Source organism: Staurois parvus, unplaced genomic scaffold (assembly GCF_062004578.1).
Source record: "Staurois parvus isolate SC_StPar_1 unplaced genomic scaffold, SC_StPar_1.0 ptg000151l, whole genome shotgun sequence".
In the NCBI taxonomy this organism is placed as follows: domain Eukaryota; kingdom Metazoa; phylum Chordata; class Amphibia; order Anura; family Ranidae; genus Staurois; species Staurois parvus.
Genome location: NW_028317947.1, coordinates 16,971,227 through 16,997,594, shown reverse-complemented (window position 1 = coordinate 16,997,594; position 26,368 = coordinate 16,971,227). Strand labels below are relative to the sequence as shown.

Below are 26,368 nucleotides of genomic sequence, written 5' to 3'. Positions count from 1 at the left end.
TATTTTTAAAGGGAACTTACCAGATTGGAAATATGGGAGCTGCCTTTGCAGATTTGGAAGTCACTAGCCAGAGAAGTTTTAGGACTTCTGAGCTGCATACGTATTTCAGGTCAGTAAGTCAATTGGCCTGACAAAGGTGTGTTGATGCCGTATGCACAAGGAAGCCCTTTGTTCACCTGGGATCCTGGCCACATGTATACTTGCAGCACCATGTTCAGTTAGTGTGAATGAGGCCTGACACATTACTTAGCTTGCTGCACCTGATGACAGGTTCAAGCTGGCCAAACATTTGGAAATTCAATAGGACAATTGATATCTTGTTCCAAATCGCACAGCGGTCGCAGACATGAAATGGTGTTTATAATCGACCACAAGGGGACGTGATCAACATTGCCTTGAATTAACAATGGCGACTGAAATGGAAACTCTAGATAACAGCTAAAGTTGAGATGCAGACATGAACTAGTCTACCCAGTTGTAGGACAACATCATTGGGTAGTCAAGATGGACATGCCAGAGTACGCACCCCGGCCCCGATCTTTGGGTTCTTCTTGCACATGTAAAATATACAGCTACAAGGTTGATACAAGGTGTAGACATAGCATTACATAGCTTGCTGCACCTGATGAAAGGTTCAAGCTGGCCAAACATTTGTAAATTCAATAGAACAATTGAAATCTTGTTCCAATTCGCACAGCCGTCGCAGACATGAAATGGTGTTTATAATCGACCACAAGGGGACGTGATCAACATTGCCTTGAATGAACAATGGCGACTGAAATGGAAACTCTAGATAACAACTAAAGTTGAGATCGAAACATGAACTAGTCTACTCAGTTGTAGGACATCGTTGGGTAGTCAAGGTGGACATGCCAGAGTACGCACCCCGGCCCCAATCTTTGGATTCTTCTTGCACATCTAAAATATATACAGCTACAAGGTTGATACAAGGTGTAGACATAGCATTACATAGCTTGCTGCATCTGATGACAGGTTCAAGCTGGCCAAACATTTGGAAATTCAATAGAACAATTGAAATCTTGTTCCAAATCTCACAGCGGTCGCAGACATGAAATGGTGTTTATAATCGACCACAAGGGGAGGTGATGAACATTGCCTTGAATGAACATGGCCGATTGAAATGGAAACTCTAGATAACAACTAAAGTTGAGATCGAAACATGAACTAGTCTACTCAGTTGTAGGACATTGTTGGGTAGTCAAGGTGGACATGCCAGAGTATGCACCCCGGCCCCGATCTTTGGATTCTTCTTGCACATCTAAAATACATGTGGTTTAAACACCGTTTACATATGTGGGCATGGCCTACGTATGCGTTCACCACTATGTGGGGATGGAGACCCTTTAAACTTTTTTTTTTTTATCAGTGTTTTTTTTTTTCATTTTGGCCAATGGCCAAAAGGGGTGTTTTCGGCTGAAACATTTCGGCCACCCTAATTGTACACTTTGCAAGTGCAGTTTCTCCAGAGCTTAGTAAACGAGGGCAAGCTCTGCTGATATCCATCATCTAATCATGAGCAAGCAAAAAATTTTTTTTTTTACATTTTCCTGTGATTGGATATTTCACAAAGTGAAGCTTCATCTCATTTATTAAGCACTGGAGCAACTCCAGCACAGTGGCTAAATGGTTAGCACTTCCACCTTGCAGTACTGGGGTTATTGGTTCAAATCCCAACCACGGCACCACCTGCCTGCAGTTTAAATGTTTTCCCTGTGCGGGTTTTCTCTGGGAACTTCAATTTCCTCCCACACTCCAAAGACATGCTGGTGAGTTAATTGGTTCCTGTCCAAATTGACCCTAGTATGTATATGAATGTAAGTTAGGGACCTTAGATTGTATGCCCCTTGAGGGTTAGGGACTGATATGAAAGTACATTATATCCACTGAATACCAATGATAGGGCACAATTCCCACTAATGACACCAACAATGGGGCACAGTTGATACCAAGGATGGGGCACAATTCCCACTAATGACACCAACAATGGGGCACAGTTGATACCAATGACAAATGACAGGGCATAATTCCCACTAATGGGGCACAGTTGATACCAAGGATGGGGCACAATTCTCACCAATGACACCAAGAATGGGGCACTGCAAAAATTGATGGCTTGGTATCATCTGTGCCCCATTGTTGGTGTCATTAGTGGGAATTGTGCCCCATCCTTGGTATCAACTGTGCCCCATTGTTGGTGTCATTAGTGGGAATTGTGCCCCATCCTTGGTATCAACTGTGCCCCATTGTTGGTGTCATTAGTGGGAATTGTGCCCCATCCTTGGTATTCAGTGGATATACTGTACTTTCACATATATACAGTAAGTACCTGAAAAAAAGTTAAATAAAAAGTGCACAGTCTATTTGCCTTTGATTTATGTTTTGGTGCTGAGAATATGGCGCAGGAAATATTTGGCATGGCTTCTCAGTGTTCAAAAAAAAAAAGAATATCCCCCAACATGATTTGACCCGTATTGAATAAGACCCTAACCAAGAAAAACTAATGGGGCTTTTAGGGTACCAAACCATATAATCAAGATTGATTATACATAAATATATACAGACAATTAATAAAATTGAACACCGTTGAAGAAAATGTATATGATCTGGTAGCCGCATTAGTTTTTCTTGGTTAGCGTCTTATTCAATACATTTCTCATTAGGGGTGTGGCACCAGTAATACCCTGTTCACAAGGATATGGAGAGCAATTTTTGTCTCTATCTTCCACTCCTTTATATATTTAATGATGTCACCCTTAGCCTTCCCTCACCCCATAAGACATTATTATTATTATTATGACTGGTTTCACTGGTTACCTGGAATAATAATAACAATAATAACAACAATAACAGCAATAACAACAACAATAATAACAATAATAATAATAACAGTAATAACAATAATAACAATAATAATAGTCTCTGAAAACCTATCTCTTCAGGGAAGCCTATCCTGCCCTCAGCTAAGACTTGAATCTTCTACTCTTCCAACCAGTACATCCCCCACAGTTACTACCTTTTGTACCACTAGCCCCTCCCTCCTAGATTGTAAGCTCCAAAGATCAGGCCCTCCTATCCCTCTTGTATTGAACTGTATTGTTGCTGTATTGTCTCCCTTTATATTGTAAAGCGCTGAGCAAACTGTTAATATATATATAAATCCTGTATAATAACAATAATAATAATAACAATAATAACAGTAATATTAACAATAATAATAATAACAGTAATAATAATAATAATAATAACAGTAATAATAACAATAATAAAAAAATAATAATAATAATAACAGTAATAATAAAAATAATAATAATAATAATAAGAACAGTAATAATAACACTAATAACAATAATAATAATAATTCTTATACAGGATTTATATAGCGCCAACAGTTTGCTCAGCACTTTACAATATAACGGGAGACAATACAGCAACAATACAGTTCAATACAAGAGGGATAGGAGGGCCTGATCCTTGGAGCTTACAATCTAAGAGATAACCTAATCCCTATGATAGTGCTTGGCATTTTATTAAATCTTAATCCTTAAATAGGAAGTCATTTCTTTTTTTTCTTTTTTTTTTTAGAGCAGCCTTTATCTAGGGTTGCCATGCAAGTCTGAACATCTAAATGACTGATGAATGAATTCTGACACAAAGCAAACACCCCTACAGCCTCAGGGAAGGAAGATCCCTCCTTGTGAATCTTGCTGTCAGCCAACCTCTCTGCAAATACATATTTATCCACTAGATGGCCTCACAAGGCAGACATTAGATCCCCAGGTTCCAGCCGGCATAGACACAATGGAAAAATTGACACATACTCCCCAAGTGCAGCATGTGACTTCCCCATCAGACAAAGGAGGGCCCTACATATTCACCCCATCAGACAAAGGAGGGCCCTACATATTCACCCCATCAGACAAAGGAGGGCCCTATATATTCACCCCATCAGACAAAGGAGTGCCCTATATATTCACCCCATCAGACAAAGGAGTGCCCTATATATTCACCCCATCAGACAAAGGAGGGCCCTACATATTCACCCCATCAGACAAAGGAGGGCCCTACATATTCACCCCATCAGACAAAGGAGGGCCCTACATATTCACCCCATCAGACAAAGGAGGGCCCTACATATTCACCCCATCAGACAAAGGAGGGCCCTACATATTCACCCCATCAGACAAAGGAGGGCCCTACATATTCACCCCATGAGACAGAGGAGGGCCTTATATATACACCCCATCAGACAAAGGAGGGCCCTACATATACACCCCATCAGACAGAGGAGGGCCCTACATAACCACCCCATCAGACAAAGGAGGGCCCTATATATTCACCCCATCAGACAAAGGAGGGCCCTACATATTCACCCCATCAGACAGAGGAGGGCCTTACATATTCACCCCATCAGACAGAGGAGGGCCTTATATATACACCCCATCAGACAAAGGAGGGCCCTACATATACACCCCATCAGACAGAGGAGGGCCCTACATAACCACCCCATCAGACAAAGGAGGGCCCTATATATTCACCCCATCAGACAAAGGAGGGCCCTACATATTCACCCCATCAGACAGAGGAGGGCCTTATATATACACCCCATCAGACAAAGGAGGGCCCTACATATACACCCCATCAGACAAAGGAGGGCCCTACATATTCACCCCATCAGACAAAGGAGGGCCCTATATATTCACCCCATCAGACAAAGGAGGGCCCTACATATTCACTCCATCAGACAAAGGAGGGCCCTACATATACACCCCATCAGACAGAGGAGGGCCCTACATATTCACCCCATCAGACAAAGGAGGACCCTATATATTCACCCCATCAGACAGAGGAGGGCCCTATATATTCACCTCATCAGACAAAGGAGGGCCCTATATATTCACTACTGAGCAGTCCTGAAACATCATGGAGCCAGCAGTGTGAATTCAGAGGGAGCCAGCACTGATACTGCAAAATACATTACCCTTCCTTTTTTTTTGAATGTATCCGAATACTGAATGTAAACCTAAGTTTTGCACTGTCCACAGACCTATAGAGAGATGTATTATTTAAAGTGTATGCTAACCCCCAAATCCATGTATGTAATATGCCTGCCTTTGAAAATGTCTTCTATCTTTTTCACTGCAGGAGGGGGCCATTTTGTTCTGGCATTATCCAGAGTCCCCACCTACTTTCTGGACTGAGATGCAGACTCACAGTCATGTAAATCCTGTATGCTTTGTGGCAGGGTACACAAAAGTCTGACACAGATCAGACCCTGCTGTAGCCTCTTACCTTGTAAATTGCTGCCAAGTTACAGTGTACAGTCTGAGTGATCACCGGGGGGGGGGGGGGGGAGACTGAGAAAAGATACCTCCTTTTTTTTATTTTCTATGGTTGAACTGGATGGACTTTTGTCTTTTTTTCAGCCAGACTAATGCAGGCAATAGACGGTTCGTTCATTGGCCGATTTTTCGTTCAAAATTTTCACACTGTTAGTGGGGCAATGGCATCGGATGATTTTTGCAGTGTTTTTGCAATGGGGCAGAGTTCATCCCAATGATACCAAGAATGGGGCCCAATCACACCAGTTCATCCCCATTGTTGATGTCATTGGTGGGAATTGTGCCCCATCATTGGTGTAATTGGGCCTCATTCTTGGTATCTTTGGGATGAACTGTGCCCCATTGTTGGTGTCATTGGTGGGAATTGTGCCCCATCATCGGTGTGATTGGGCCCCATTCTTGGTATCATTGAGATTAACTGTGCCCATTGTTGGTGTCATTGGTGGGAATTGTGCCCCGTCATTGGTGTGATTGGGCCCCATTCTTGGTATCATTGGGATGAACTCTGCCCCATTGTTGGTGTCATTGGTGGGAATTGTGCCCCATCATTGGTGTGATTGGGCCCCATGCTTGGTATCATTGAAATGAACTGTGCCCCATTGTTGGTGTCATTGGTGGGAATTGTGCCCCATCATTGGTGTGATTGGGCCCCATTCTTGGTATCATTGGGATGAACTGTGCCCCACTGTTGGTGTCATTAGTGGGAATTGTGCCCCATCATTGATGTGATTGGGCCCCATTCTTGGTATCTTTGAGATGAACTGTGCCCCATTGTTGGTGTCATTCGTGGGAATTGTGTCCCATCATTGGTGTGATTGGGTCCCATTCTTGGTATCTTTGAGATGAACTGTGCGCCATTGTTGGTGTCATTGGTGGGAATTGTGCCCCGTCATTGGTGTGATTGGGCCCCGTTCTTGGTATCATTGGGATGAACTGTGCCCCATTGTTGGTGTCATTGGTGGGAATTGTGCCCCATCATTGGTGTGATTGGGCCCCATTCTTGGTATCATTGGGATGAACTGTGCCCCATTGTTGGTCAAATTTGAGTGATTGGGCATATTGGAAATTTTTTGAAAAACAAACGAATTTCGAATCAATGATGGGAGAATTGTGCGGGAAATATAAACGAAAAAGAAATGAGGGTGAGCTGTGAACTGGAAAGAAAAGAAAATTCTTGGCCATGAAAATTCTTTTCTGGAGCAACAAGGGGTGCAATTGAAGGCTTGTTTGGTTGAATCAATGGTGGCACCATCGGGTTACAAAAATGCACGAACTTTCCGATTTTCTAAAGAAAATTTTTTTGGAAATCGACCTGTGTGTGTTCAATTTGAAAAGTGTGAAACAAGTTTGCAAATTGCGAATGTTGATGTGAACCAAATCAAAGTCATTGCAACCAGCTTAGCCCTGCTCAGTGTTAAGCCGGCCATAGATGAGTTGAAAACCCGTGCAGATCTTCGAGTCATTAGTTTTTCACATCATTAGTGTACCACGCTATTTTTTTGCCGCTATGGAAAGTGCCCGATCCAACATGCTGTTTTGGGTTTTTTTTTAAAAAAACAAAGACATATGATGACACAATCGGATGAGCTATATTCGTTTTTTGATTGACAGAACGTTCCCTTTTCGCCTCATTTACGGCTGGCTTTATATTCTAAATTCTTGCTGAAGAGTAAAGCTGCCTGTGGATGGTGCAAGTAAGCAGGAGACTATACTATCTGGGTAGACTGGGTCTAAGGAGGTATGTCTATGCATAAACCAGCATTTGAGAGCAGAATATATATTCAAAGCGTAAATGCAATTTAAATGTACAACTATCCTTTACTAAAACATTGGACAACAAATCCCAACGTCTCCAGCGGCCAATGATTTCAGGATCCAGATCGGGTCTTGTTTGCATTGTTTATTAATCGGTTATAGGACAATATTGAGCATCGGTAACCGTATCCTTCAGCAGATTCAATCAAATTCATCGAATTTGAGCAAAACATGACAATGACATAAATGTGTGCACATGGCAGCTGCTGTTCAGCGGGTCAACCATTGCATTATCATGGCTACTTATGCCACCTGCTGTTCAGTTCTGGTAGTACATCTGCTACTCACCAAGCTCACATTGCACCAGTCTATGACAAAGTCGTTTCGTAGAAGTTCCTGGCAGAACATCGGCTTCTGTCCCTGCTGGCACTTCTGTCGGATCTCGGGACTTTGGGCGTCTGTAAAGCACTTTGGAAAAGGGACAACAGATCCCACATTTACAAAGACCCTGCAAAGAAAAAGAAGAAAAGACGTCCGAGAGTTGTAAATATTTTTTTTTTCCTTTGTAAGGCTAGAAATCTACTTTTTAAAATTTACACCATATAGGTATGTTGTTTCCTAGAAGTCCAGAAAGTCAAAATAGATGAAAAATATTTTTAAATATATATTTTTTGAAAATATATTCTTCATTTTACAAATAAAAAGTAATTTTAACATATATTTTGGCATCTATTTGTGAATGCATTCCAAAAATGTAGATTAAATGTATTTTTAAAGACACACAGTATAATTGAAAATTTATTTTTAAACACATTTTTCATATATTTTGTAATAAAAACACATTTCAACATACAGTGTATATATATATATATATATTATTATTATTATACAGTATTTATAAAGCGCCAATAGTTCGCTCAGCACTGTACATTACAGAGGGGGACAGTACATGTGACAGAACAATACCAATACAATGCAAAACACGAGGGGATTGAGGGCCCTGCTCTTTCGAGCTTACAATCTAGGAGATTGTATATATATATATATATATATATATATATATATATATATATGTGTATATATATATATATATTTATATATATATATTGAAATATATTGTGAAAAAAAAATCTAAATTGTAGTATTTCAAATATATGTCAATAAAGAATATTTTGACACTATATTTAAAATATATTTTTCTTCAATTTTATCATATAAAATAAATTAAATAAAATACTTCAATATATATTGTGAAAAAAAAAATTGTAGTATTTCAAATATATGTCAATAAAGAATATTTTTACACTATATTTAAAATATATTTTTCTTCAATTTTATCATATAAAATAAATTAAATAAAATACTTCAATTAAATAATATAAAATAAATTAAAATAAAATACTTTGATTAATAATATCCAAATCTACCTCTCCTCTAGCCTTCCTGTAAACCTTTGCACATCCGGGGAGAGGGAGGGGCACCACTGTAATCAACCATAGTTTTTTTTGCACTGTACAGTACTGTGAATCTAACAAGGGGGGCTCACTGACTTTAGGAGAGATCAGAGAGACAACTTCATCAGTAGGCTGCTGCTCCTTTATTATTCAATCACAGTTCAGAGGATGCTGTGCTGCTCTAGGGGAATGTACATGGTCAGGACCTTGTGAAGTGCCTAGCAGAAATTAGTGAGGATTATTTGGGACAGGTAAGACTAAAATGAATATATAAATACATTAGCTGTTTGCCTTGGCTTTAAAAATTGTAGCCTTGACCTCAGATAGCCTCTGATTCCACCGCAGATACGGTAACAGACAATGCAAGAGGTTAATAGAACAGGAGGATGCCAACTTAATCCTTACATCAACAACATCTGTGCTGCAATAATGTTTTTCTGTTTCCAGCAACTAATCCTCTGCTGCATTTACCACCAGTTACCACCCTTTCCATAATGAAATCTTCCCCTAATTCTATAGTGGAGACTAGAAGCTTGCTTTTTTATTGGCAGGTAGTGTAGAAATACTATTTCTATTTTCTAGCAAATTTTCATACTGTAGAGCAGCATAGCAAAATATATTTTTTATTATTTTATATTATAATGTTATCATAAAATACAACAACATTAATAATACTTAATTTAATATAACTATTTTAATAATAATTATTATTATACATAATTAAATAATAATAATAATTATTATTATTGTTATTATTAATTTTATTATAAGAATAATAATAATACTTATAATAATATATGATATTTAAACCATTATTTTTCATATATTATATAAATATTATATACTTATATAATTATAATTATTATGACATAAATTATTATTATTACTATTGTTGTTCTTATTCATAATAATATTATAATAACATATAATATTTAAAACATTAATTGTAGCTAATTATATAAAAAATATAATTAATAGTGCTATAAAGGAAATGTTAAAACATGGGCATTGGTCCCTGTTACTGAAAGAGATAACAGTACAATGTCCTTGCTACACTTAAAAGCACACAGGATATTGTAGCACCAATTTTGGGTGAAAGCCAACCAGATGCCAGTAAGTTCTGTCTAGCGGGAGAAAAGCAGAGCATGCACATCTGCAAGACAGTGAGGCTAATCCCTGAGCAGTACATGGAACCAGTGAATTTCTAATAAATGGCTGTCAACTGTGGCTTGATTTACTTTAAAGCGCACCGTCCCTTGGTACCACCCCCTACTGACCTCCCAGTACCACCCCTTACTGCCCTCCCAGTATCACCCCCTACTGACCTCCCAGTACCACCCCCTACTGCCCTCCCAGTACCACCCCCTACTGCCCTCCCAGTACCACCCCCTACTGACCTCCCAGTACCACCCCCTACTGCCCTCCCAGTACCAACCCCTACTGACCTCCCAGTACCACCCCCTACTGACCTCCCAGTACCATCCCCTACTGACCTCCCAGTACCACCCCCTACTGACCTCCCAGTACCATCCCCTACTGACCTCCCAGTACCACCCCCTACTGACCTCCCAGTACCACCCCCTACTGCCCTCCCAGTACCAACCCCTACTGACCTCCCAGTACCACCCCTACTGACCTCCCAGTACCACCCCTGTTAGAGAATACAGAAGTAAGTATCATTTTGTGGTACTAATTCATTTGTATAGAAATTTGTAAATGATAACAAGTAAAGCAGTAAAATAGATCCATTGCAGCAACAACAGACCACCAACCATAACAAATCCCCCCCAGCAGCAATAGACCCCTTCCAGCAATAATAATTCACTCAGCAGCTAGCATCAATAGACCATCCAGCAGCGAGCAACAATAGACCCCTCCTTAACAGTAGATCCATCGCATCAACATCACAAGACCCCAGCAACACAAGACCCCTCCAGCAATGGTAGACCCCCACCAGCAGCTATAGAACTCTCCAGCAACCACTGATTCCATCTTCCATTGCACAACAATAGACCCTGCATCAACAGCAGATCCCTCAGAGTAACAGTAACAATAAACCTCTCCAGCAACCATTGACCCCTCCACAACAATAGACCCCTCCCTCAACAATAGATCCATCCAGCAACAATTTACCCCCAGCAACAATAGATCCCACCAGCAACAATAGATCTCTCAGCAGCCAGCATCAATAAACACTCCAGAAGATGTTAACAATAGATCCTTCCCAGCAACAATTGACCCTCCTCCAGCATCACAAAACCCCTCCAGCAACAGTAGATCCCCCACCAGCAGCTATAGACCTCTCCAGCAACCACTGATTCCCCCTTCCATTGCGCAACAATAGACCCTGCATCAATAGCAGATCCCTCAGAGTAACAGTCACAATAAACCTATCCAGCAACCATTGACCCCTCTGTAACAATAGACCCTTCCCTCAACAGTAGTTCCCTCCCAGCAGCAATTTACCACAGCAATAATAGATCCGCCCCAGGACCAATAGATCCCACCAACAACAATAGATGCGCCCAGAACCAATAGACCCCACCAGCAACAATAGATCTTTCAGCAGCCAGCCTCAATAAACCCTCCAGAAGTCACCAAGTCATCAACCATAGATCCAAGCAACAATTGAGCCCCCCTCCAGCAACATAAGACCCCAGCAACAGTAGATCCCTACAAGCAACAATTGGCCTCCCCAGCAACCACTGACTCCCCCCCCCCTCCTTTGCTTACAGCCATAGATCCCCCAGCAGCCAGGAACAATTGACCCTCCACTAGATCCCAGCACCACTTGACATTACATACTATCAGAGCTGGAGGTGCCGCATTCACGCTGAAAAAAACCCATTAGGGTGTCAGTATAGCTCAAAAAAAATTTTCATGCTGAACTCCAGCCTCCTCTCCCGTACTGAGACCGCTTAGTCTGATTGCACTGCCCACCTCATTACCTAGTTGGAGGACATCCAACATCATCTAGCACTCTTCACCCAAGCTTCCTCCTCTAGTTCTTTCAATTGGGGAGGCATGATGTGGATGTGGGCATTACCTTGGTGTCCTGCATGCAAATGCATGGTCCTAATGCCCTCCTCCAGACTGAAATACAGGAATCAAGGCATTTTGATATTTGCATAACTCTTCCACTGATTGAATTAGGGCTGAGGGCTCTTGGGAGGTTTACGAAGACAGAGAGAAGCAATGAGACCCAGTGATGACATCACAAGGTCTAAAAAAAAGTTATATAATGAAAACAGGTGGTTATTAGAAAATGTCATTAGAATTAAAGGAAACCCGTACAGAGAGAATACAAAGATTACCATTGCTGACCTTCTTCTACAACTAGTTCCCTCTGGCTGTTTCTGACTACACCTCAGTGTGTTTCAAGTCTGAGCATCAGAAATTCAATTATTATTGAATTATTAAATCCTTTAGATCAGCATGAGAAGGCAACTAGCATTTTCAGAAAGAAAGGTTAACAATGGAAAACTTCACAGATCTGCTTTCAACACAAAGAGTATCTTCATTTCTCTATTACAGATGGCTAATCCTTTGAAACCAATCAACAACCAGAAGTCTTTTGGGAAAACTATCTCCATTTTAATGAAGACCCCCAGGTTTTTTGTTACCTAAAAGTGTAAATCTTTTTAAGAACAAAGAAAACGGTGAGATGAGAAAAGTAGGAGCATATCAATTACCCTTCTTTAAGTCCTGGAAGTGGGAGAGGTACCCTTCCTCCTTTGTCCAATGCTGATGTGATATTAATGATAGACAGTCTCTGGGTATCCCAAACCGCCAGTAGGGGAACCTGAAAGTTGTGCTGAGCTTCTGGTGGCAGCATCTCCTCCACGTCCATGTTTTCAACCAAAAACTCAGCTCGGAACGGGGGTGGCGCTTCTACAAATACAAAGTTTTAGAGGAAAATACATATATGAGATAACAAAGGGACTAATCTAGCTCAGTCATGAGATCTTCCACCCAAAAAGAAGGTACATACAAGTATTTGGCTAATGAACTGGAAATCTGATGTTCCACCCAAAAGAAAGGTACTTTAGTATTTGATAAGGATATCTGACACCTGGTAATTTTCCAAGATGGGTTCTTTACCAAAAACAGTTGAGAAAGTAAAGTGAAGTCATGAGATGTTCCACCCAAAAAGGTCCATTAGGCCTCCAAATGGGGTGGCTCTTTCACAAATACATTTTAGAGAAAAATACACATAAGGGCTAATCTGGCTAAGTCATGAGATGTTCCACCCAAAAAGAAAGGTACAGAAGAATTTGGTAAGGAGAACCTGATACCTGGTAATTCTTGGAGCTAGATTCATTACCAAAAACAGATGAGAAAGTAAAGTGATCTCAACTAGTCCTATGGTCAGACCATGCTTTCTCAACCCTTTTACCCCAGAAGGACCCTTAAAATAATTTTCAGGTCTCAAAACGGGAATGGCTCTTCCACAAATACAATGTTTTTGAGGAAATTATATACAAAAGATAACAAAGGGGCTAATCTGGCTGTCATGAGATGTTCCACCCAAAAAGAAAGGTATGTTAGTATTTGGTACAGAAACCCTGCTACCTGTTTGTTCTCTGAGTTGGGTTCATTGTCATAAAACATTTGAGAAAGTAAAGTTATCTCACCAAGCTCTATGATCAGACCAGCCTTTCTCAACCTTCATCATTGGTACGATGCCTCTGACATTGATGACCAGCTGGAAGAATGTCCTCCTTACTGTAGTGGTCAGAATGCCACAATGCCGCTACAAACAGCTAAAAATATCATGGGTGTCATGCTGCTGACTCTGCCAAGTGGCATTGGACTTGGAACTATGGTGGCACCATCAAATGGGAGATCAAGCAGCTACATCTCAAAGGACCTCTAGCAAACTCTGGAAAAACACTTATTGAGAATGGATGGGTTAGATTGACCCTAAAATGCCACCCCTACAAACAACTAAAAAGATCATGGGTTTCATGATGCTGACTCTGCCAAGTGGTGTTGGTCCTGGAACTATGGATGCACCATCAAATGGGAGGTCAAGCAGCTACTTCTCAAGGAACCCCTAGCAAACTCTGGAAAAACCCTGGTTGAGAATGGATGGGTTAGATTGACCCTAAAATGCCTCCACTACAAACAGCTAAAATATCATGGGTGTAATGCTGCTGACTCTGCCCAGTGGCATTGGACTTTGAACTATGGTGGCACCATCAAATGGGAGATCAAGCAGCTACTTCTCAAGGAACCTCTAGCAAACTCTGGAAAAACCCTGGTTGAGAATGGATGGGTTAGAGTGACCCTAAAATGCCACCCCTACAAACAGCTAAAAAGATCATGGGTGTCATGCTGCTGACTCTGCCCAGTGGCATTGGACCTGCAACTATGGTGGCACCATCAAAAGGGAGGTCAAGGAACCTCTAGCAACTTCTGGAGAAACCCTGTTTGAGAATCGCTGGGTTAGACTGACCCTAAAGTGAATGTCACACTAACATTTCTGCCACCAGCAACTTTAACTAATGGACCACCCATGAAGTGACATCTTGCTGGTCCAGCCAGTGAGAGAGACACCATAGGCAAGTGGACTCTTAGCAATGTGACATGGCCTTCAGAGTTAACTTTTAGGGTTAAAAAAAGGTTCAAGAATAAAGTGAGGTTAACTTGAACCTGTTTTTTGCCCATGCAATGCAACGCAACAAGTTTTCTTCAAGTGACACCACTAAGATGCTTATACTGACCTTCTCTTTAGTCCCTCATCACTGTGTTCAGAGACCAGCAGAAAAGTGAGCTGTATGGGCACATAAAAAGTTTTCTGTAGGGTTTACCTTTTGGGATTCCTTTAGGTTACGGGTGAAATGATAGGGCACGGTTGAGGGGTACCTTCAGGGCAAATGTTAGAAAATGGGAAGGGTTAATTTAGGGTGTAAGATTTAGTTTAGTTTTGGTTTTGGGTATAGTTACTGTATGCTCAAACCCTACCTGTATAGCCTAACCACTATGTTAACTCCTTCTAATCTGTATATTCTTCTGATCATCAAGTATCAAAAATTTCAGTGCCAAGTGCCTGCTTCTAAAGCACCCTACCACCATAACAGCGCCAAAAATCCCCATTTTATCAAAGAGATATCAGTACACAGATGTTCCCCATATCAGCTGCCTATTGAACCAGTTATCTGTAACTGACTAATAATTCTGTTGTTTGCTTAGTAAATCATTTAGCCTATGCTGTAGTTAACTGGTTAGCTGCGTTAGACTGTGCTGTGTACACCTAATACTAGTACTCTGCTACTGCCTGTTAGTTACATAGTTAGTCTGGCTGAAAAAAGACAAAAGTCCATCCAGTTCAACCATAAAAAAAAAAAAAAGTTATAATCCTATACCCACAGTTGATCCAGAGGAAGGCAAAAAACCCAGCAAAGCATGATCCAAAATATTCCTTCCTGATCCCCCAAGAGGCAATCAGATATTCGCTGGATCAACTTTACCCAGGGGTGGAGTGACAACTCATGGGGCCCCCGGGCAATAGGGGATCATGGGGCACCTGTGTCCTTGCCCAAACTCAAAAAATCCTATGAAAAAGGTACCAGGGGCATCTCATGAGGCCCCCTACTGACCCCGGGCCCTCGGGCAGTGCCCGAGTTCCCAAATGGTTAGTCCGCCCCTGACTTTACCTATAAATGTTAGTATCCAGTTATATTCTGTGTATCTAAGAAAGAATCCAGGACTCTTTTTAACCACTTCAAGTCCGGACACTTTCACCCCTTCCTGTCCAGGCCAATTTTAAGCTTTCAGTGCTATCACACTTTGAATGACAATTGCACGGTCATGCAACACTGTACCCATTTGAATTTTTTAGAACTTTTTTGAGACAGATAAAACTTTATTTTGGTGGCATTTATTCACCGTTGGGATTTTTATTTTCTTGCTATATAAATGACAAAAAATTGTTGTTCTTATAAAATTTTGCAAATAAATAATAATATTCTTCATAAATCTTGCCCAAAATGTATTCATCTATCTTTTTATTAAAAAATAGTAACCAAAATTAGTTTATAACCAAAAATTATAATTTTTCAAAAATGTTTTTTACATTTTTATTTTATTTTTTTATATTATTATGTTTTTTTTTAACATTCCGTCATCCTAGCAGTACAGTGTCACCACTTTCTCACCCCCCCACAGTGACCATACTTGTGGGGGGGTGAGAAAGGTTTTTTTTTCTTTTTTTACACTGTTTGCTTTTACACCCATAAAGGTTGTAACAGGGGCCTCCCTAGGGTTGGTGTCACCCGGTGCGATAACACTTGGTGACATCCCCTCCGACGATCCCCGTAGAATGGATCGGATGTGCGGATTGAGCATATTGGATCGGAGTCTGATCCATTATGCTCCCCAATCCGCAGATCCGATCCATCCTGTAGGGATCGTCGGCATGCAACCAATACGGGATGACACCGGCTTGCTTTACAACTTACCTTTTTTCGTGGAGCTGGTCTGGAGTCACCCCATGTGGTAGGTGTCACCCGGTGCGGCGCGAACCCCACGCATCTGCCTCGGGACTCCACTGGGCTGTAAAAGCAATCATTTCTCCTTCTCTCTGGCTGCATTCTTGCAGCCATTGAGAAATACCGTGTGAACTGTGATTGGTCACAGCCTGTCACATGGTACAAAGCTGTTGTGAATAGCTTTGTACCATGTGATCTCTGTGATCATTCACAGATTTCACATGTAGTAAGCAATGATGTCAGGAAGTGACATCTTGCTTACTACTGTTCCTGTGATCACTGATTAGCCAATCAGTGACCACATGAATCGGGACCTCACACAGAGGTCCCGTACAGCGATCGGTCACAGTGGGCACCAGATCGCGGTGCCATGCACTCCCAGGGAGCGAGCTCAGGCAGTGAATGCAGAACCCATTTATAAATGCCCACCCGCTCCTACACTGCTCCCGTCTGGCCATTTATCTACATAGGCCGGACGGGAAGTGGTTAAAGCAATCCACTGAGCTGGCCAGAACCAACTCTTGAGGGAGTCTATTCCACATTTTCACAGCTCTCACTGTGAAGAAACCTTTCCGTGTTTGGAGATTAAATTTCTTTTCCTCCAGACGTGAAGAGTGCCCCCTTGTCCTCTGTGATGACCTCAGGGGGAATAGCTCTACACCAAGTTCATTACTGTTAGTACGGTAGAAGACGAGTACAATATCATGCTTCAATATTGTTATATATTTTCAAAAAGAAAAAGGGTGCTCTCAATTTACACAGTGTTGGCCAAGGCCATGGCAACGCTCCAATACTGCCATATGAAATAATATCGTCTGAAGTAGCCAAGGTACAATGGCTGATTTAATTGAATGATATCTTGCAAACCCCATTCTTCCCACTGCTCTCTTCAAATGCAGGCACTCCAGAGAACATGAAAAGACAGGGAACAAAGCATAGCAATGTATCAATATTGTATAGTCTTGGACAGATATGTATTCTTCAGTTGGGACACAGGAACACCCCATTACTATAGGAAATGAAATTGTTGGCTTACACATGAAAGAGTATTATAAACCACCTACCATCTGCAGAACGGATATGGAAAATGATCTTTTCTCGAAGCATTTCAAATGTGTGTTTATTATACACTTTGATCTAAAAAAACAGATAAAAATGATGCAGATGACCAATTTATACGGGCTGTGAAGAAGATGCGATTCTATAATATAAACATACTTCTATGACTTGTTTCCCTGGGTTAGTTGGGGAGCCATATAGATATCCACTGTGCCATGGGGAACGCTGGGTATAACGCAGCCATCCAGGCAAGTCTGGGAACCCTTCCAAGTTAGCATGAACAGAGATAGGTTGAATTCGCTCATTACCTGGAGATGGAGAACACAACATTGAGTAGAAGAAGAAATAGGATTATTTTAACGTAGGTGGTTGAAATGTAAACGTTGAGCTTGAGCATTATATCTAGCTCTAGCTATGTATGGTCATGTGTGTTAAGCACCTACCCAATGCCTAAACCTGTACTTTGCCCATTTTAGACAAAGTAATAAATTCACTTTGTGTATAAGAAGCACATTTTTATATTTTAGTCATTTTCCTGCTGCTCTGATGGGCTACCAGGTTCTCCAAAATTCCTGGGCCACGCAAGCTGATACTTACATAGTGGTTGTGCATGCTCCCACAACTGCCATTTAATAGAGCTCGAGCACTGGCCACTAAGGCACCAGAGGTCACATTGTTCGGAGGCAGAGGAATGTCATGTTTTCCTCTTTACTTGGAAGTACCAAGTATTTCTTAGATGGGCTGGCATCAGATCTAGGGGCAATTAGACAAAATTAATTATGTTAAGTGTCATGATACTGAATGTTTGTAGCTTTTCTTGGAGTCAGTAGGCATTTTGTGTTAAGTCAGCAAGTTATCTGATGCCCTCTCTAATGGTATGCATGAACTGTTCAGGGTAATTTTCTGCCTTGGTAAGATGAAAACACGGGCAGATTGAGGACTGCCTAAGGGCAAGGACCGCCTATGCTCAAGGTGTGAGTGGTGAGAACACTGAGCAAGAAGACCCTCAACTGCCTAAAGTAGAGGTAGATTGTTGAATATATGAAAGAACATCTTACTGTGAATAAGCCAGGAGAGCTGAAACCAGTCAGGGAAGGTTGGTTCTTAGGTGGAGACATTGTTTTTTGCAGTCAACTTATTGACTATTAAATAATATGGTAAAAGGAGCTAAGCAAAATGTGGCTGATGTTCTTTCATATTTTTAATGGAGAGTGGAGACTGTGGTGGCCAGCATCCAGACTGTCCATGTATAAGAGAGGCGAGTCTTAAGCTGAACTATGGATCTGTAGAGGTAGGTTGTTGTTACCGAAGCGAAGAAGAGTTGGGTTATGCCACTGTTTGTTACTGTCTGCTTTTTGTGCTAATTTTTAGAGGGTTTGCTTTCCTTGCCAATACCCTTCAGAGCAAGAACCAGACCATTTCCCAAGAACCAGAATTCCAGAAGAAAAATTATTATCTCCGATAATTTGAATAGAGTTTTAAATAGAGTGATCTCCTGGTGGATGGTGTCTTTCTTTGTAGAGTGTGTGTTACAGGTATCACAAATTTTATACTGAAAATTTACATATGGGGGGGGGGGTGGGTTACACTTAACATTTCCGATAAAGGGTTAGAAATACATCTGAAAGCCAACTTATATCAATAGTCAGCACTTACCTGATTTATTCAGGAATTGTTGTTGGTAATCCTCAGCATCCAGCTTGTGCACAAAGAGGGTGCCCACTTTAGGATAGACATTCTGATCACAAAGGCCTCCAAACAAACACAGCCAGAAAAATACTGAATGGGGAAAAGCATAATGCCAAATCAGGAAAAATGCTGAATTATAAATAATTCCTTTAAAGGTGGACTCCAGACAAACAGCTAGGTACACCATGGAAATGCATATATATACTGTATATGAACTGTAATTGTCAGAAACAAAGCAATCTACCTACTAAGACTTCGATCGAACATCAGAATTTGGATGATTATGAAATTGAAACTGGGAAATATATTAACAGCTACAATAACATTTATGAACAGATCTAATAGAAAAAAAGTTAAAATAATTGCAATTTCATTGAAAGCAGTTGGATTTTTCCATTAGGTTCGAGTGGCCCAATTTCAAGCACATCCACTTGCAGTCAATAATGCATAATTGTATGTCTTCGATTGCTTTTAGACTTTGCCAAAAAAGGAATCAAAAGATTGATTTCTGTAGTGTAGTGGTCTTCAAACTGTGGCCCACAGGCTGGATTTGGTGGTTTTCATGCCTTTATCCTGCCCTCGATACACTGTTTCCACACTGACACCAGCAATTGGGCACTATTCTTCCTACTGACACCAACAATGGGGCATAGTTCCTTCCACCAGGGGCGGACTGACAACTCATGGGGACCCCGGGCAATAGGGGATCATGGGGCCCCTGTGTCCTTGCCAGGGGCAGACTGACCATTTGGGAACTCGGCCCCCATCAATTGGAATTAGTAGGAGGAATTGTACCCCATCAATTGGTATTAGTGGGAAGAATAGTGCCCCATCATTGGTATTAGTAGGAGGAATAGTGCGTAGTCATTTATATCAGTGGAAGACTCCTTGCCCAAACTCAAAAAAGCCTATGAAAAAGGTACCAGGGGCATCTCATGGGGCCCCCTACTGACCCCGGGCCCTCAGGCAGTGCCGGAGTTTCCAAATGGTCAGTCCGCCCCTGCCTTCCACAGATATAAATGACTAGGCACTAGTGCTCCTACTAATACCAATGATGGGGCTCTATTCTTCCCACTAATACCAACTGATGGGGTACAATTCCTCCTACTAATTCCAATTGGTGGGGGCTATTCCTCCCACTAATACCAATGATGGGGCACTACTGCCCCCACTAATACCAATTGATGGAGCACAATTCCTCCTACTAATTCCAATTGATGGGGCACTATTCCTCCCACTAATACCAACTGATTGGGTATTATTCTTCCCACTAATACCAATTGATGGGGCACAATTCCTCCTACTAATTCCAATTGATGGGACTATTCCTCCCACTAATACCAACTGATGGGGCACTGTTGCCCCCATTAATAGCAATTGATGGGACACTGTTCCTCCCACTAATACCAATTGATGGGGCACTATTCCTCCCACTAATACCAATTGATGGGGCACTGTTCCTCCTACTGACCACAGGCGCCAAAATTTTTTTTGTACTCCAACTGACTACCAAGCTTAAGACTGTCTACTCCCACTAATCCTGGGACATTTCCTATTCCCCACTGGTCATATTGTGGCCCCCTAAGGTCTGAAGAACAGTAAACTAGTCCTTTGTTTCGAATGTTTGAAGATCCCCCGCTCTAGTGACTTGCCAGCTCTGTAAAGCTACATAAGGAAGGATTAAAAATATGGGGCCTGTATGTGGCCGCTCTTACCCAGTATGTCACACAGCTGAACTGGTCAGTCGGCATGATGTAGCATATGGGGGTGGAAGCAAAATTTGCCAGGGTTACTGGTGGTAGGCTGCATATTATAAGCTCTGGTATTACGGGAATAGGAGATAAAATGGTTAATCGGTTGCATTTCAGCAGCTCTCCTGTTTGTACCAGATCAGAGTTCTTCTTTATGCTATTAGACTTTTGTGACATTTCACAGAATATAAGACAATAAAAAATCACCGAGTGTGAACATGACAGATGAGAAGCCAATGACAGAGATAACCTCCTGGAGGTTTATAGTAGAAGATCTGGCCCTGGATTTGTCCCCTTAGTGTAGACTGTCTATCATAAGCAGCGTTCCTCAAGCTGCCATCACGCAACTCTATTATGTCTACACAACAGGTTCACGCAGCTCCATTATATCCACACTCTATTTCCGAAGGCATATTGTCAATGACCTAGCTTAAGACATTTTCAAATAATAGACCAAAGAACTGTCGCGTCAACCATGTTTATTGAAAACTTTATTGCTATATTATATATATTTTGTTGATACGGCAGTTTTTTGGCTTTTTTTTTTTTTTAAAGAACTCCATTATATCTGAACATTCCATAATATGAGCACTTGGTCCTCTTTCCACAGGCAGGTGTGGATTGAAAAAAAAATGATGGTATGAATTTTGGGGGTGCAGAAATGTGCTGGGACAAGGTTCTTTAGCATCCAAGGAGAAAAGGCCAAAGTGCACCTCCGTTCCTCATGAGGTTGCAGGTATTGCCCATTTTGCAGCCCCTAGCCATTGACCACCATCGCTGGTGACCAGTGACAGAACTAGCCCAGTGACATTTTTCTTACTGGATATCCCTTCTCTTAATTTCTCTTTGGTTTCTCTCCCCCTCACTCTGTTTCTTCGACCTATCTTTCCCTTCTCTCTCTCTCTTTCGCACCATCTCTCACTTTTCCTAGCTCCTGCACCAATCTGTTTGGCCAGGGCCAGGGAAAGAAACCCCTGTGTTGGCTCCAAACTGACCCACACAAGGCTTTGGACTCCTATTCTGCCCAAACACGAGGCACCAGTGCTGTCAAATAGAAGATCTGTAGCCCCAGGCCCGCTGCAGCCTCTGGGGGTCTTGCCTCGCTATTAGACCTTCCAGTGGAATGTGCTACAGATGACTCAGACAGCAGATGATTGGGTGATGTATACACACATTTCCATCTATACCGCTGTAACATATGCAGAGAAACCTGGAGTCCACCAGCCACATTGATACAAAAGCATGACATTCCACACGTAGGACACATTTATAATTGATTGAGACCAAAAAAAGGTTCTCCTACAGATACTTATAAATATACACACTCACCCACACACACACTGCCATGTATTTATATCTCTGATGTATATATATAGAGCTGAACTGTCAAATCACAGACATAGGGGGGAAAAAAACTGAAATACAGAATGGGAAGCAGGAGAGAGTGGGGGAGAGAGAGAAGAAGAAAGGGGAGAGAGATAAATAGAGGGGGAGAGGAGAAAGAGTGAGAGTGGGGGAGAGAGAGGGGAGAAGGGGGGGAGACAGAGAAGGAGTGTGGGGAGAAAGAGGGGAAAAGGAGAGAGAGAGAGAGAGAGTGGGGGGAGAGAGACAGGGGAGAAAGGGGGGAGCAAGAGAGAGTGGGGGGGTAGTGGGGGGAGAGATGAGGGAGAAGGGGGGAGTGGGGGGAGAGACAGGGGAGAAGGGGGGGAGAGAGAGTGAGGGAGAGAAATGGTGGAAAGGGGGGGTGAGGGAGAGGGGAGGGGACAGGGGGAGAAAGAGTGGGGTAGAGAGATGGAAAGAAAGGGGGGGAGAGAGGGGGAAATGAGAAAGTGAGACTGGGGGAGAGAGAGAGATTGGGAGGAGAGAGGAAGCGGAGAAGGAAGGGAGAGAGAGAGTGGGGGGAAAGAGACGGTGAAGAAAGGAGGAGAGAGAGGGGGAGATAAAAAAGAGAGTGAGACTGAGGGAGCGAGAGAGAAATTGGGAGGAGAGAGGCAGCGGAGAAGGAAGGGAGAGAGAGTGGGGGGAGAGAGACGGTGAAGAAAGGAGGAGAGAGAGGGAGGGAGATGAGAAAGAGAGTGAGAGTGGGGGGGGGAGAGGGGGGAAGGGGGAGAGAGTGTGGGGGAAGAGATATAGGGGAGAAGGGGGGAAGAGAGAGAGTGGGGGGAGAAAGAAAGGGGAAGAAAAGGGGAGAGAGGGAGAGATGAAAAAGAGAGTGGGAGTGGAGGAGAGAGAGAGAGAGAGATTGGGAGGAGAGAGGCACCGGAGAAGGAAGGGAGAGAGTGGGGGGGGGGAGACGGTGAAGAAAGGAGGAGAGAGAGGGAGCGAGATGAGAAAGAGAGTGAGAATGGGGGGAGAGAGGGTGGGGGGAGAGAGATAGGGGAGAAGGGGGGAAGAGAGAGATTGGGGGGGAGAGACAGGGGAAGAAAAGGGGAGAGAGAGGGGGAGATGAAAAAGAGAGTGAGAGTGGGGGAGAGAGATAGGGAAGAAAGGGGGGAAGGGGGAGAGATAGAGAGGGGGGAGACGGGGAAAAAGGAGGAGAGAGAGGGAGGGATGAGAAAGAGAGTGAGAGTGTGGTAGAGAGAGGGGGGGCAGGAGAAGAAAGGGGGAGAAAGAGAGAGAGGGGGAGATGAGTAAATGACAGTGGGGGAGAGAAACAGGGAGGAAAGGGGGGAGGGGAGGGGAGAGGCGTGGGAAGAAAGGGAGAAAGATAAAGAGAGGGGACGGGAGAAAGAGAGAGAGTGGGGGAGAGAGACAGTGGAAAAAAGAGAGAAAGATAAAGAGAGGGGGAGAGCGGGGGGAGATGATAAAGAGAGTGAGAGTGGGGGGAGAGAGACAGGGGAAGAATGGGGGGGAGAAAGAGTGGGAGGAGAGAGTGAGTGACAGGAGAGAGACAGCAGAGAAGGGGAGGATAGAGAGAGAGAGGGGAGAGAAGGGGGAGATGAGAAAGAAAGTGAGAGTGGGGGAGAGAGATAGGGGAGAAGGGGGAGAGATAGAGTGGGGGGAGAGAGACAAGGGAGAAAGGGGGGGGAATGAGAGAGAGTGGGGGGAGAAAGACAGGGGAAGAAAGGGGGAGACGAGAAAGAGAGTGAGACTGGGGGAGAGAGAGGGGGAAGAAAGGGGAGAATGATAGGGGAGAAGGGGGGAAGAGAATGGAGGGGGGAGAATATGTAAATTGTAGAAAAAAAAGGACAAAGAGAGCAGAAGAAAGAGAGAGATAAATGAGAGAGGGAATGAAACAGAGCGAGAGGGAGACAGAAAAGAGTGAGTAGGGTGGAAAAGAGAGACAGGGTAATAAGAATAGTACATATCAGTGGACAAGGAGGATGAAGGAAAGTGTTCAGAGAGGAGATTGGGGGCCATGCAGACATAGCAGTGTGACGGGACCCTCAGGGTGGGGTAGGAGCACCATGCAGACAAACATATAGAGATTGGGGGCCATGCAGACATAGCAGGGTGACGGGGCCCTCAGGGTGGGGTAGGAGCACCATGCAGACAAACATATAGAGATTGGGGGCCATGCAGACATAGCAGGGTGACGGGACTCTCAGGGTGGGGTAGGAGCACCATGCAGACAAACATATAGAGTTTTGGGGCCATGCAGACATAGCAGGGTGACGGGGCCCTCAGGGTGGGGTAGGAGCACCATGCAGACAAACATATAGAGATTGGGGGCCATGCAGACATAGCAGGGTGACGGGGCCCTCAGGGTGGGGTAGGAGCACCATGCAGACAAACATATAGAGATTGGGGGCCATGCAGACATAGCAGGGTGACGGGGCCCTCAGGGTGGGGTAGGAGCACCATGCAGACAAACATATAGAGATTGGGGGCCATGCAGACATAGCAGGGTGACGGGACTCTCAGGTTGGGGTAGGAGCACCATGCAGACAAACATATAGAGATTGGGGCCATGCAGACATAGCAGGGTGACGGGACCCTCAGGGTGGGGTAGGAGCACCATGCAGACAAACATATAGAGATTGGGGGCCATGCAGACATAGCAGGGTGACGGGACCCTCAGGGTGGGGTAGGAGCACCATGCAGACAAACATATACAAACACTCAGTATAGACGTCCCATGCCTGTTATTAGAGTCACTCTCCCAGATGCCATATTTGCTGTGACTGCGGAGGGGATGGAAGGGGCAGAGTGACAATGGCAGCTGGGTAGGGGAGGGGAGGGGAGGAGAGAGCTGGACGCCGGTGACACAGTGATAGTGGCATGCCACTTTCTAACCACAACATATTGCTGCCCCCCCTAAAGTGTACCTGTCTCCTACACAAGTTGAGCAGGACTGCTGTGGTCCATTTTGTGGAAATGTCACCAGGTTTAGCCATTGCACCTAGCAGAACCGGGACTTATGGATTGAATGAATTTAGAGCTAGAAGTTATGGAGGAAAACTACGGATTGCCACTTATGTTGATTAGTAAGAACCTTGGACAGAGTTTGATTGTGGTCTGTGTCCTTACTGGGAGGGTATCCTTACTTCTTGTGGTGTCACCTAGACAGGAAGTGGTGGAAAAGTGTTGCAGGGGGTCAGATGAGGTCACCCCCCTGCTCATTTCCCCTGGCAGTACCTGTTCACTGCACCAATGCCTGATTGGCTCCCAGCCCTGCCCTCACTAATCAGTACAGAAAGCTGCTATTATTATTCTTATAATACAGGATTTATATAGCGCCAACAGTTTGTGCAGCGCTTTACAATATAAAGGAAGACAGGACAATTACAATACAGGCATACCTCGGGACTTTTCGTATCGCGAACAATTTGTAAACAGAAACACGGTTTCCCATAGGAATGCATTGAAAACCAATTAATCCGTTCTGGAGGTCAGAAAAAAGTAAAAAAAAGTCTTTTATCTGTTCAAAACTCTTTATATAGAGCATTTTAAAGGCATAAATACTGTACAGGGACATGATTAAAAATTAATTAGTAAATGCATTGAAAACCAATTAATCCGTTCCATGGGTCAGAAAAAAGTCAAAAAAAGTTTTATCTGTTCAAAACTCTTTATAAAGTGCACTTTAAAGGCATAAAGGGACATGATTAAAAAAAAATGTAAATGCACAGTGGCTAAATGGTTAGCACTTCTACTTGGCAGTACTAAGGTTGTTGGTTTGAATCCCAGCCATGGCACCTCCTGCTTGGAGTTCACATGTTCTCCCTGTGCCTGTGTGGGTTTCCTCTGGGAGCTCTGGTTTCCTCCCATACTCCAAAGATATGCTGGTAGGTTAATTGGATCCTGCCTAATTTGGCCATTGTATATGAATGTGAGTTAGGGACCTTAGATTGTATGCCCCTTGAGGGTTGGGGACTGATGTGAATGTACAATATATATGTAAAGCACTGTGTAAATTGACAGCATTATATAAGTACCTAAAATAAATAAATAAATGCATTGAAAACCAATTAATCTGTTCCGGAAGTCAGAAAAAAGTAAAAAAAAAGTCTTATCTGTTCAAAACTCTTTATAAAGTGTACTTTAAAGGCATAAAGGGGCATGATTAAAAAAAATACGTAAATGCATTGAAAACCAATTAATCCGTTCCGGAGGTCAGAAAAAAAGTAAAAAAAAGTCTTATCTGTTCAAAACTCTTTATAAAGTGCACTTTAAAGGCATAACTACTGTACAGGGACATGATTAAAAAAATTGTAAATGCATTGAAAACCAATTAATCTGTTCGTATTGCGAAAAAAATTCCGAGACATTATTTTTAATGGATTTTCATTCGTAATCCAAAAATGACGTTAACCGAGGCGTTCATTTTCGAAGTACGCCTGTATTCATTTCAGTACAGAAGGAAT

The 26,368-nt window shown here is 42.8% G+C and overlaps 1 protein-coding gene across 1 annotated transcript in view; it reads right to left on the bottom strand.

Annotated features, from left to right (window-relative positions):
* Window positions 1-24,748, bottom strand: part of SGCA (sarcoglycan alpha) — a 33,798-nt gene extending 9,050 nt beyond the window's left edge. Inside the window, exons 1-6 of the mRNA XM_089674536.1 lie at window positions 24,644-24,748; window positions 18,778-18,900; window positions 17,281-17,429; window positions 17,127-17,199; window positions 12,262-12,460; window positions 7,464-7,623 (exon numbers count right to left, since the gene is read on the bottom strand). Of these exons, the coding sequence (XP_089530662.1) occupies window positions 7,464-7,623; window positions 12,262-12,460; window positions 17,127-17,199; window positions 17,281-17,429; window positions 18,778-18,900; window positions 24,644-24,674 (735 nt within the window). The 5' untranslated portion in view covers window positions 24,675-24,748. The remainder of the gene's footprint in view (window positions 1-7,463; window positions 7,624-12,261; window positions 12,461-17,126; window positions 17,200-17,280; window positions 17,430-18,777; window positions 18,901-24,643) is intronic.
* Window positions 24,749-26,368: the final 1,620 nt, after the last annotated feature.